At 46.7% G+C, this 13408-nt stretch overlaps 1 protein-coding gene and 1 non-coding gene across 2 annotated transcripts in view; one reads left to right on the plus strand and one right to left on the minus strand.

The window, feature by feature from the left end:
* Positions 1 to 1681: 1681 nt before the first annotated feature.
* trnan-guu (transfer RNA asparagine (anticodon GUU)) lies at positions 1682 to 1755 on the plus strand. The gene has a single exon. It is a non-coding gene; the product is annotated as a tRNA-Asn (tRNA).
* A 4739-nt stretch (positions 1756 to 6494) lies between these two features.
* Positions 6495 to 13408, minus strand: part of LOC148143441 (uncharacterized) — a 59109-nt gene continuing 52195 nt past the window's right edge. The window contains exon 4 of the mRNA XM_087974186.1: positions 6495 to 6583. Within this exon, the coding sequence (XP_087830312.1) occupies positions 6536 to 6583 (48 nt within the window). The 3' untranslated portion in view covers positions 6495 to 6535. The remainder of the gene's footprint in view (positions 6584 to 13408) is intronic.

Below are 13408 nucleotides of genomic sequence, written 5' to 3' on the forward strand. Positions count from 1 at the left end.
TTCAGTGGAGGCCTTTGACTAGTCTGTATATTGGTGTTCCAAGTAGTGAGACTATGGCCTGAGGGGGGCTCCTGGTTTGAAGAGGAGGAGAACAACAACAAAGTGCCATTCTTAGATGTCACAGTAGAGCGAACAGTCAATAGGGAACTTCACACTAGCGTCTACAGAAAAACAACACACGCAAACCAAGTGCTTAACCACAGAAGCAATCATCCCAACACCCACAGACGAAGATGCATCAGGACATTATTTCCATGAGCCACTACACACTGCATATAGAGGATTATAAAATCATGAGGGATACGGATGAGGTGAACAGCAGGTGTCCTTTCCCTCAGCTGGGGGTTTCAGGATCAGGGAGCAAATATTTTGAGGTGAGTAGAGAAAGATTTTATAAAGACAGAACAAGGATCGTTTTTAAGAGAGTGGTCTGAGTGCAGAATGAATGTCCAGAAGAAGTCATAGAGTCACGGAGATGTACAGCACAGAAACAGACTGTTTGGTCCAACTTGTCCATGCTGACCAACTATCCCAACCCAATCTCGTCCCACCTGACATCACACGGCCCCATATCCCTCCAAACCTTTCCTATTCATATACCTAACCAAACACCTTTTAAATTTTGCAATCGTACTAGAGTTCACCACTTCCTCTGGCAGTTCATTCAATAAACGTACAATTTTCTGCGTGAAAACGTTGCCCCTTAGATCTCTTTTGTATCTTTCCCCTCTCATGCTAAACCCATGCCCTCTCGTTCTGGACTCCCCCACCCCAGGGAAAAAGACTTTGTCAATTTATCCTATCCATACCCCTCATGATTGTATACACGCAGAGTTACAACGTTTGGATAAGTACATGAATATGAAAGGTTCGAAGGTTTATGGGCCAAACACTGGTAGGTGGGACGAGTTTAGTTTGAGAACATACTCAGCATGGACGAGTTGGATGAAGGGTCTGTTCAGTGCTGTCATACTCTGTGACTGACCTGTACTGGTCTTAAAACCATTTTCTTACCTCCACCCCATAACCATCCACTTCTTTGTTGTTCAAAACTCAGATGAATTTAGCCTTGAATATGTTCAATGACCCCACTTCTGAACTGAATTCCTCTTCGTAATATACCACTTGCCTCGCTCATTGCCTGCTGCATCTGTCCGACAACTGGCATTGACTGGTGTGGAGGGACTCTGAGACCCCTTTATACATCCATACATCATTCCTGATGAAGGGCTTGTGTCCGAAACGTTCACTGTCCTGCTCCTCAGATGCTGCCTGACCTGTTCTGCTTTTCCAGTGCCACATTTTTCGACTTTCACCTCTAGTCCTCACTTTCTCCACATTCCAATATATCACCATTTAAACAATGCACTGCTTTTTTTTAAACAGCCAAGGCGATAACTTCACATTGCGGCACTGCACTTGCCATGTGTTTGCCAATTGAGATACAGACCTGGACCAACTTCGGGAAGAGGCAAAACACTGAGTTCTGAACAAAAACCGTAGCACACTCAAAAAGTCGGCTCTGTTTACCTTTCCACAGATGCAGCTCGACCCGTTGGCTTTCTGCAGTATTCGCCGTGTTTGAACTGATAGAAGACAATGGTAATTCTGGGCGGGAAGGTTAAATTATTAATTGAATAGTAGCTTCCTCAACGAGACTGTGCGGGCGCTGGGCGGACCTGTCTCTGTGGCGCAATTGGTCAGCGCGTTCGGCTGTTAACCGGAAGGTTGGTGGTTCGAGACCACCCGGAGACGGGGCGTTTGTTGTTCACGCTCCAACCGCTTTCAGGGCTGCAAAGCTGCGCGTTTTTAATGGTGTCAGGAAAATGTTTCCCAAACGGAAATCTTTTCCACTGAGGAAGCACAAAGGGGTTTCTGAATTGATTGAATTTCTAACGTAAAGGAGTGCGGATGCTGAGAGTCCGAGACATAAAGCGAAACTGCTGGAGCAACTCAGTAGTTTTGGATGTTCCTGGATGAGGAAAAAAAAGTTCTGAAATGTCTCTGATTCTCTTTCTACAGATGCTGCCTGACCTGCTGAGTTGCTCCTGCAATTTCTGGTTTTGCTTTTAACTGAACGTCCATTTCATCTTTCGGGATGAAACACCCAGAATCGCCATTTGCAGTTATTTAACCCTTTCGAAAACTGTGAAGTGTTTGGATTCAAACAAACTCTGCAATGATTTACTCTTTCTCAGCTCCACGGGCAGAGAGACCTGCGAAATGAAGCTGTCAGTGTGGTTCTGTATTGGTGGGCAGAGTGGTGAATGCGATGGACATGAAATCCACTGCGGTTTCCCCACGCAGGTGTGAACCCTGCCGACTACAGTTGAGAACTGTCGTCAGAAAGAAAGGGAGATTGTTTCACGGATTTTTAAAGATGCAAATCAGTGGAGGGGTTGAAATATTTCAATCACATTGGGACTGATCGGGAATCTGCAACCCACTGCCTGTCAGGGTGGAACAAGCAGATATCCCCAGAGCTGTTTTTGAGGATATGAGCCAAGTGTTTGGAAATGAGACTAGAACAGTGAGGGGCGTGAAGTCGTGGTCAAAATGAAGCAGGCACCTGAGGACAAAGGTGTTTTATTTGCCAGTGAAAGATACTGTTTCACAAAGTCGAGTCGATGGAAGGGAAGCAATGACGGTGATTATCTTTGGCTGTTTACCTCTACCTCAAAAATTCGGCAGAATTTTAAAGTCACAATGAAAAGAAGTAAAAGTGACATTAGGAAGAACGTTTTCGTACAGGGAGTGGTTAGGGTCAGTAAGTCCCTGTCTGACACTGACAAAGAGGAAGATTCAATGGACACAAAAGGGAATTCGGTGGTCACGTTCAGATCTGCAGATTTACGCTGAGAAGGCGAGAGAATGAAACGAACAGAGACACACGTTTACTTAAGTGGAGAACCAGCAGAGCGAAGGTGGGCCGCATGGCCTCCATCTGCGCTGTGACACATGTTGTGATTCAGTGTGAAATCACAGTTCGACCAACAGAATGTGGGAATTTAGAAATAAGTTTATATTTACACAGCCTCCATACGTCTGCGAAACAGCATATTACACGACAGCAGTGGAGGTCTTTGACATCAGGCTCGAACGTGCCTGCCGCGTGCCAGACGGAAACCTGAAGTGTTCTGTGGAAGAGACGCTGCGTGCGGCAGCAGAGTGGCGCAGCGGGAGCGTGCTGGGCCCATAACCCAGAGGTCGATGGATCGAAACCATCCTCTGCTATTGTTCAATGTCACCTCGAGCTGCTTTCCTTTGGATCAGTGCTCTCTTCTGCAAGCTGACTTTGCGTCCACTTTCCGAGTGTCCAAATGTAGCATACCGATGCACTCACTCAATTCAAGTGGCATGATTTTAGAGGTCTCAGTGGTATTCTGTACTTCGTCTGTTTCCTCTGAACTGAATCGCAAACCCAGTTCTCTGCGATGCCAATCAGCTGGTAAAGTTGAAACACAAGCCTTGCGGTTTCGTCCATTCCTTGCAGTAATTCGCCACCCTGGTTCAGACGAGATGACAAGCATGTCAGAAACCGCATCACGACTCAGACATAGTCCCCGAATATTAGGACGGATACCACCGATTGTGAATAACCTCAGAGAGAGAGAGAGAGACAAGTGACAGACAGTCGCCGTGGACGCGATGGGCTGAACGGCTTCTGTCTGCGCGAGAATGATGCTACGTGTTTATGCCATCCCACTGCCTGTCTCTGGGACAGAGAGGCTGAGGGTGCAAAACTGCTTCATTTTTAACCGTCCCTTCCGTGTTGGACTGCCTGCAGTCCCTCAGCTCAGGGCCGTGGGGATGACTCTCAGTGAGTGAAGGTTTCACTCGGATTCTCTTCATCTGGGACACTTGGGGCTCAGATGTTAACTGCTGCGCGGTCGCAGCAAAGAAAGCGATGCCCACTTTGCAATAGACTTTCCCTAAGATTGCTGCGTGAAGACGATTTCTGAACACCAAGAAGGCTGCACAACAATGTGAATTTACCTGGGCGAAGAGTCCTCGGTGTCCATTTCTTTCTGTCCTGCCAAAACAGCATCTTTCTATCTCTCCGATAACAGACCTTTGGAGAAAGTTCACAATCAAAGTTGTTCATGTTCCCCGCATGAACGTAACTGAGACCTCTCACCCCAAGGGTTTCAGAGAGAGAGAGGGAGCAGAAGAGCGAATGGACTCTACCCGCCCCCCGCCCGACACCCCGTCCCATCCCCCAGAACAACGTGCAAGTAGAAATAAAATGGTTTAATTATCCACCAGTGGAGGTAGTCCAGTTCCTGGGGATGAGACAAAGTGGGCATTCTGCCCCGGGGACAGAATGACAGGCAGACGTTCTGGAAACGCTTTGCTGCTTGCAATTCTTGGAGCAATGTGGAATGTACTTCACACTGAGCAAGTTTCAGCTGGCTCAGAGTCTCCGATGTACATTGCTGTGTTTGCCGCCAGCTCACAGAGAGAACAATAGGAAGGACGTGGGAGTGAATAACGATCCGCGTGAGAGGGCGAATAACTGTTAATGGAGACTGTTAGCGGCTAACAATACGTAGTGTGTCATAACAGACGAGGTGATAACAAGGAGTCGTTTGTGTGGTAGGGGTCAAGGACATGGGGGAGTTCAGGCCCTAAAGTTATGGAACTCGATATTGAAGACCGGAGGGCTGTAAGGTCTCCAAGTGGAAAATGAGGTGTTGTTCTTTCATCTGGAGCTAGAACACTGCTGCAAGCCTGAGACAGAGATGTTGGCCAGGGAACAGGGTGATGTGTTAAAGTGGCAGGAACCGCAAGGTCAGGGCCGTTTTCCTGCGGGCAGAACCGGTACGTTCTGCGAAGCAGTCACCCAGTTTATGCTTCATGCTACATTGGGGAAACGACACTGTGAGCAGCGAATGCAGTGGACTAGGTTGTGGCAAAAGTGCTGCTTCACCTGGCAGGTATGTTAGAGCCCTTGGATATTCAGGAGGGAGCAGGTAAATGGGCAGGTGTTACACATTCGGCGGTTGCAGGGGAAAGTGCCTTGGCACTGTGGGAGGTGGGTGTGGGGTGTTGCGAGTGAAGGAAGAGTGGAACCGAGGTGGAACCCCTGGCACAACGGGTGCGTGTTGGGACCATAACCCAGCTGAGAAAGCATTCTCTCCTATTCACTCAATGTCACTTTAGCAGCTTTCCGGTATAACCGCGCTCTGTTTTGCACCTCGCCTTCTCATCTGCTGCCGAAAATAGCTTGGACATAAATATTTCCCAGTGATATACTGGCCCAATGTGCACAGTCGAGTTGATACACTCGTGGAGGTTTGCGTGGTCTTCTCCTGTTCTCTGTACCCTATGTTGAGGAGGGCAATGCTTGTCACTGGCCACTCGGGTGTCAGAGAAAAGTTTCGAAGCAAAATGGTTGAATTATCTGCCAGTGGAGAGAGCCCGGTTCCCGGGGACGGGGCAAACAGCAGCAGGGAGACTGAATGAGAAGCAGCTGTTCGGGAAACTCTTTGCCGCTTGCAATTCTCAGAGCAATCTCAAATGTATTTCATACTGAGCAAGTCTCAGGTCGCGCAAGCGATGTGGGGCATTCGCTGTGTGCTGGCTCTCTGGCCCGTTGATCTAGGTGTATGATTCTTGGTTCGGGTCCTTTTTCGTGCCGAGTTGCGAGAGGTCCCGGGTTCAAATCCCGGACGAGCCCGCGTTTTTTAACTTGACTTGTGCAAAACTGCCTGATAAAGTTTCTCAAAAAACATCCATCATGAAACGAGGTTGGGCTGTCTGGAGTACGAATGAGGCGGAAAACAGGGAAGTGAAATAGTTGGAGATAGTGTTCAACAGGTTGACGTGAGTGGTGCGGTGTTTGAGGAATGTCAACAATCAAGGGAGATTGGAAAATTGGGACAGCTCTCCTCGGAGAACCGAACTTTTCCAAGTCATGAGGGATCTAGAAACAGGAAATAATGTTGTGAAAATGCTCCCACACCTGAAAGGATCCACAACGATTCGGCAGAATTTTAAAGTCACGAGGAAAAGAAGTAAAAGTGACATTAGGAAGAACGTTTACGTACAGGGAGTGGTTAGGGTCAGTAAGTCCCTGTCTGACACTGACAAAGAGGAAGATTCAATGGACACAAAAGGGAATTCGGTGGTCACGTTCAGATGTGCAGATTTACGCTGAGAAGGCGAGAGAATGAAACGAATAGAGACACACGTTTACTTAAGTGTAGAACCGGCAGAGCGAAGGTGGGCCGCATGGCCTCCGTCTGCGCTGTGACACATGTTGTGATTCAGTGTGAAATCACAGTTCGACCAACAGAATGTGGGAATTTAGAAATAAGTTTATATTTACACAGCCTCCATACGTCCGCGAAACAGCATATTACACGGCAGCAGTGGAGGTCTTTGACATCAGGCTCGAACGTGCCTGCCGCGTGCCAGACGGAAACCTGAAGTGTTCTGTGGAAGGGGCGCCGTGTGCGGCAGCAGAGTGGCGCAGCGGGAGCGTGCTGGGCCCATAACCCAGAGGTCGATGGATCGAAACCATCCTCTGCTATTATTCAATGTCTCCTCGAGCTGCATCCGTTTGGATCGGTGTTCTCTTCTGCAAGTTGTGGAGGAGGATCATAAGACACAAAATATATTAGAAAAGATTATAGTGTCATGTAACATAAATGTTATATTGAAAAAACCTAGATTGCTGTTGAGTCTTTCATCTTTTAAAACGGGTTGGAGATTTCGGTTCATTAATCTGTAAATCCCAGAACTTTTTAAGTCACATTCTCCAGGTAACTTTAGATTCTATAAAAGGAGGTGACACCTCAGGTAAGACAATGCATGAAAGCTGTGAGGGTAGGGTCTATCTGTATCCTAATCTTGAGTGAGACTGGTTCTATTTCCAAATATATAATCCTGCAAACGCAGATTCACCCCAAAGACTTCGATATGTGAGCGCATGCATGAGAGAGAGAGCGTGTGTGTGCGGGTGCATGCTGGGTACAGTGTGTGTGTGTGTGTGTGTGTGTGATGGAGTATAAGTATGTGAGATGGTGTGTGCGTAGGTTTGAGTGTGGGGATGTATTACTGTGTGTCTGAGAGAGAGCATGTCTATCAGAGAAGGTCTGCACGAGCGTGTGAGTATGTAAGAGAGTGTGCTTGTGTGTGAGAGAGTGTATTGTGTAGCTGGGTCTCCTGTAGTGTGCCTTGAACCCAGGGTCTCGGCTGAGGCCATCCTCATGTGTTCTAAACTTGGCTATCAACCTCTGCTCGGCCACTAGATCAAAGACGGCTGAGGCACGAGAAAGGACGGGCGGGGACACTGGTGGTGGTGGAGATGGGAGAGAAATGGAGAGGGGACAGAGGTTGGGGAGTAGAGAATGACTGGGGTTCAGAGGGTTGGGGAGAGAATCGGGGTGCAGTGTGAAGAGGGGAGAAAGGGCGGGGGCAGTGGGTGGGGAGAAAATGGACAAGGGGCAGAATGGGAAGCGAGAGACAGCACAAATCCCACCTTCCCCAGGACTGGTGTCAGTGTCCCACGAACTGGAACCCACTCGTCCCACAGCAGATTTGGGGCAACCATTTCTCAATATACGCATGGCTAAGGCATATTATCCCTGCAGGCCATTCACACCGACCTTCCCAACAGCATCCCACCCAGACCCACTCGATTACGCTACAGCCCTGCAGTTCCCCATGGCTATTTCCTGATGAAGGATTTTGCCCAAAACGTCGATTCTCCTGCTCCTCAGATGCTGCCTGACCTGCTGTGCTTTTCCAGCACCACACTCTCGACCCTAATTTCCAGCATCTGCAGTCCTCACTTTCGCCCTGTAAGGGGTGAATGTTATATTCCGAGTCTTTTAAATCTTTTCAAATCTTTTCCCCTCACTCTACACCTATACCCTCTAGTTTTGGAATACCTCTACCCTGGGCAAAAGACAAAATGCCAAAGGAATAACATGTCGAGGCACAGGGAAAAAAAAACATTTCGACAAAAAATTGCTTTGGTATGTTTCTCTCGTATTCGCATTTGGACACTTAAAATTTGTGGAGGTGCCCGTGTTGGACTGGGGTGTACGAAGTTAAAAATCACACAACACCAGGTTACAGTCCAATCGGCTTGTTTGGAAGCACTAGCTTTCGGAGCGCTGCTCCTTCATCAGGCGGCTGTGGAGTATACGATCATATATTCTGTGTCTTACGATCTTATACTCCACAACCACCTGATGGAGGAGCAGCGCTGTGAAAGCTAGTGCTTCTAAATAAGTCTGTTGGACTATAACCAGGTGTTTTGTGATTTTTGACTTTAAAATTTGTAATAAATTCCTGCACACTGAGCATGCTCCGCGGTGTCAGCAAGCACTGCGCACGACCGCCAGTGTCAGCAAAGCACTGCGCATATGCCTTGGTGCCCGCAGAAACTGCGCGTCAGCTCCTTTCCATGGACCAATGGAGAACCTTGGAGGACCGGAAGGAGACTGGTCCTCCAGCCAATCAGAGCCGGCCATTGTCGAAATATGTCGGTTGGACCGTGAGCTCTGAAGCTGCTGCTGCACCTTTCTCTGTGAACTTCACCCCAGACTTTAACTTCCTTCCTCTGTCTAACTTTTGTGAGTACAACAGTCTGTTTCTCACCACTTTTTCCATTTTTTGTTTCATTCTGGGGTTCAATTATTAACTTGCAGCAACTGAAAGGAAAGAGTGAATCGAGGGAGGGGACAGACTCTGAAAAAGTTGATCCAGGTCTGTCTCAATTTGCAAACACATGGCAAATGCAGTGACACAATCTATAGCCTTTGATGTTAAAAAAAGCGCAGAGTGGAAGCGCATTGTTTAAATGGTGATATGTTGAGATGTGATGAAAGTGAGATGATGGAGATCAGAGTTGAAAAGTGTGGCACTGGAAAACCACAGCAGGTTAGGCAGCAACTGAGGAGGAGGAGAGTCAATGTTTTGGGCACGAACCCTTCATCGGGAATGATGTGTGGATGGACAAAGGGCCCTCAGCGTCCTTCTGCACCAGTCACTGCCAGTTGTCAGACAGGAGCAGCAAGCAATCAGCAAGGCAAGTGGTATATTAGCAAGAGGAATTGAGTTCAGAAGTGGGGATGTCTTCCTGCAGTTAGGTCAGTCATTGAATGTATTCAAGGCTGAGTTCATTTGACTTTGAAGAACAAAGAATTGATGGGTATTGGGGGGAGGTAAGAAAATGGTTTTAAGACCAGGATAGAACAGTTACAGAGTCATACCACACAGAAACAAACCATTAAATCCAACTAGTCCATGCTGACTGTGTTCTGAAACTAAACTAGTCCCACCTGCCAGTGTTTGGCCCAGACTCTCTGAACCTTTCCTATTACAATTGCAACATTTAAGAGGCATTTGGATGGTTATATGAATAGGAAGGGTTTGGAGGGATATGGGCCGGGTGCTGGCAGGTGGGATTAGATTGGGTTGGGATATCTAGTCGGCATGGATGGGTTGGACCGAATGGTCTGTTTCCATGCTGTACATCTCTATGAATCTATGTACTTATCCAATGTCTTTTAAACACTGTAACTGTACCTGCATCCACCACCTGCTCTGGACATTGATACCACATGAGAACCATTCTCTGTCTTAAAATAAAAAGGTGTCCCTCATGTCTTTTTAAAAGATTTCTCCTCTCATCTTCAAAGTTTGCTCCCTAACCTTGAAACACCCATCCCAGGGAAAGAATACCTGCTGTTCCCATCTTTGATACCCCTGAAGATTTTATAATCCTCTCTAAGGTCATCTCTCAACCTCCGATGTTGCAGTGAAAAAAATCCCACCCTGACCATTTAGATGCCGGTATATTTATATCCAGTTATGAACTGTTCAATGCTGGTGCCGACTGGAAAGACGAAATGACCTATTCCTGCTCCCAATTCTCATACTCTGTGTCCAGGACAGCAAGCGACCATATGACATAGGTGCAGAAATTCGGTCATTCAGCCTATCAGATCTACTCCACCATTCAATCACAACTGATACGTTTCTCAACCCCATTTTGAAATTTTGATTTTGGAAAGGCAGATCAGGGAAGGATCTGCAAAGTTAATGGGGAGTGTTGTTGGCCAAAGATACCTTGGAGTGCTGGTTCATAGTTTCTTGAAAGTGGAGTCGCAGGTAGACAGGATAGCAAAGGAGGTGTTTGGTATGCTTTCCTTTATAGGTCAGTGCATTTCAGTCCAGATGTTGGGAGGTCATGTTGCCCTCGTACTGGTCATTGATTAGGCCACTTTTGGAATACTGCGTTCAGTTCTGGTTACCCTGCTACAGGAAAAGTGTTGTGAACCTTTGAAAGGGTTTGGCAAAGATTTACAAGGCTATTGCCAGAGTTGGAGGGTTTGAGTTATAGGGAGAGGCTGAATAGGCCGGGGCTGTTTTCCCTGGAGCATTGGAGGCTGAGGGGTGACTTTACAGAAGTTCATATGGAACATGGATAGGGTGAATAGCCAAAAACATTTCCACATGGTAGGGAAGTCCAAAACTAGAGGGCATAGATTTGAGGTGAGAGGGGAAAGATTTAAAAGGAACCTTGTGGACAACTTTCTCACACAGAGAGTGATGCAAGCATGGACTGAGCTGCCAGAGGAAGTGATGGAGGCTGGTATAATTACAGCATTTTAAATGGCATCTGGTAACAGGGTGAATTGAGAGGGATATAGGCTAAGTGCTGACAAATGTGACTATGTTAATTTGGGATATCTGGTCAGCACAGACAATTTGGACTGAAGGAAAGCAGAAGTATTGTTGTGAAGACTGGAATTTCAGAGCAGCTTTCAAAGATATTTTGTCCTTACTGGGAGCAGAAGCTACAATGAAATCTTTCATTTGAGAGACAGCAACTGAGTAAGTGAGGACATCCAGGATTTTGATGGAATGTGGAACTTGTTGCAATGTGGGGTTGAAGTGTTTTAAGTAAAGTATCCTGAACAGGAATCCTAGTGAAGGGTTAGGTGGGTTTTTGTTTTAAACTGCTCATTTCTTTCAGCCCCCAACAATGTACTTCCAATGCTGTGCATCAGAAGGAGCGGTGAATCAGTAACTGGTATCATCAGAAGCCTTACGGTTTTCAGTACTGCAGGTATTGCATTGTTGCATCAGCATTGTAAAGGTTATCGGCAGCAGTGGGAGGTGTGGGCTGTATTCACTGGAAGCGATGAAGCAATTACATAACACACATATGAGAGGGCAGGGTGGGACTTGTCTTTCAATTTGCAGAAGTTGGGAGGTTCTAGGAGCTGTGGTTCTGGGCAAACACAACTGCAGTAAATCATAGAAGCCCGACAGTGTGGAAGGAGGCCATTCAACCCATCAAGTCCACATTGACCCATCGAACAACTTGTCACCCAGACCCACCCTACCTCGTCGTTTCTGCTGGTGGGTTAGACTAGGTAACAAGACTATAGGGATAGATTTAAGGCAGAGGCGTAGGGACTACGTCTCCTGGAGAGTGGTGAATCTAAGGAATTCTTTGCCCAAGGAAGCAATAGAAGCAGGCATATTCAAGACACAGTTCGATGGGATTTTGGATGGTAGATGAATTTAGGGTAGTCAGGATAATGCAGGTAAGTGGAGCTGAGATGATGGATAGATCAGCCATGATCTTAAAGAATGGCGGAGCAGGCTCGATGGGCCAAATGGCCTCTTTCTGCACTGCAGGGATTTTATGATTGCTTCATATGGTGTATATCTGATATTCGCTGTTGTACAAGCTGCATGGCTATGATTTTTCACCTTCTAATATAGTAATGGAATTACATCCTGTATTTCTTGTATTCATTTTTATTTAACAGGTCAGCAGGACGTCTTTCAGCAACTTTACTGGCTTTCTTTCCTGAAGCATCCTTGACATTTCATTTTCATATCCTTGATTCAGCTCCATTTCCAGCACCTTTGTAGGAAGGTTGTTCCAGGTCATTGTCACCTAAATGAAGTTTTCCTCTTTATATACTTGATGCTATCTGGCTGAATGAGGGTTTTCAGGTTTCTGTGTCATGAATAATATATGATCAGCAGGTATCTGGCAATCTAAGGAATTGTCACCGATGTTATGTTCATTTGACTGTACTGACCGTGACTTATTTCATGGTTTTATTTGCAGGAAGACATGGGGGAAGAAATCTGAAACCAAAAGATACATCAGCTTCTGACAGTCATTTGATTCATTGGGACTTGAATATCAGCAGCTATTCCAGTCGAGATGAAATGTTTGCTTTTGTCTGCTTGGACACTGGTGTGGCAGGAAGAATACTGATACACCCGAATGAGGGAGATTCGGTGCGGTGACCGTGAAAAGTACAGGACTTCACACCATTTACTCAGCTTGGAGGATCAAAGAGACCGTTCACTTGCTCTCTGTGCGGGAAGGGCTTCATCTGCTCCTCCCACCTGCAGAGACATCAGTGAGTTCACCTCCCATCGCAGGGGGATTGAAGGAGCTTCGGCCGAGTGCCACTCTCGACTGCATTAATAACCCAGTTCTGGGGACTTCCGGGTTTGAATCTCACCATAGCAGATGGCGGATTTGGAGTTCAGTCAGAAATCTGGAGTTCAGAATCTCATTATGAAACCATTTTCGGGGAACAAACACCACAATCTGATTCACTCATGTTTTAGGGGAGGAACCTGCCGTTGTGGGAAAGGATTCACTCAGTCGTCCCAGCTGCATCCTTTCCCTGGTCTGGCCTATATGTGACTCTAGGCCACAACAGTGTGGTTGATTCTTGACAGCCCATCTGCAAATGCGCGGGGGGAATCTTACTTACATACAGGCTATGGGTTGCAATTGCTGAGTGAAGCAATACTTCCTCCAGGCTAAGGCTGCACCAAGGATCGAATTACAAAGGGACAACTCAGCTGACCAATAGAGAAGAAAGTGGGATGCAGGGGAGTGTGTGTGTGTGTGTGTGTGTGTGTGTGTGTGTGTGTGTGTGTGTGTGTGTGTGTGTGTGTGTGTGTGTGTGTGTTTAAAAAAAAAACGCTACTTTTTGTGCACCTTTTTGCTGGGACGATCTGAAGCTGCAACAAAGTTGGGTCCCAACAAAAGTTACCTGAACTTACCGTCGGACTCAGACATTGAAGGCAATGAGATCCAACAGGTTTTTCTGTTAAAGCTCCTAATTTTTTTCAATCTCCGGCGCGAGGTTTCCAATGTCTTATATCAGAAGGAGCAGTCAATGTGTAGCTCGTATTATTAGAATTGTACATTTTTCAGGACTGATGGTTCATTGTTTCCTCGGCATTGTAAAGTTTACTGGCAGCAGTGGGAGGGGTGGGCTGTTTTCACCAGAAACATAGTTAAAAATCCAGTTATAGTCCAACAGGTTTATTTGGAAGTACTAGCTTTCGGAGTGTTGCTCCTTCGTCAGGTAGCTGTACAGCAGGATCATAAGACACAGAA

This window comes from Chiloscyllium plagiosum, unplaced genomic scaffold (assembly GCF_037043375.1).
Source record: "Chiloscyllium plagiosum isolate Xiang-an unplaced genomic scaffold, Cpla_swu_hap1 HiC_scaffold_27, whole genome shotgun sequence".
In the NCBI taxonomy this organism is placed as follows: domain Eukaryota; kingdom Metazoa; phylum Chordata; class Chondrichthyes; order Orectolobiformes; family Hemiscylliidae; genus Chiloscyllium; species Chiloscyllium plagiosum.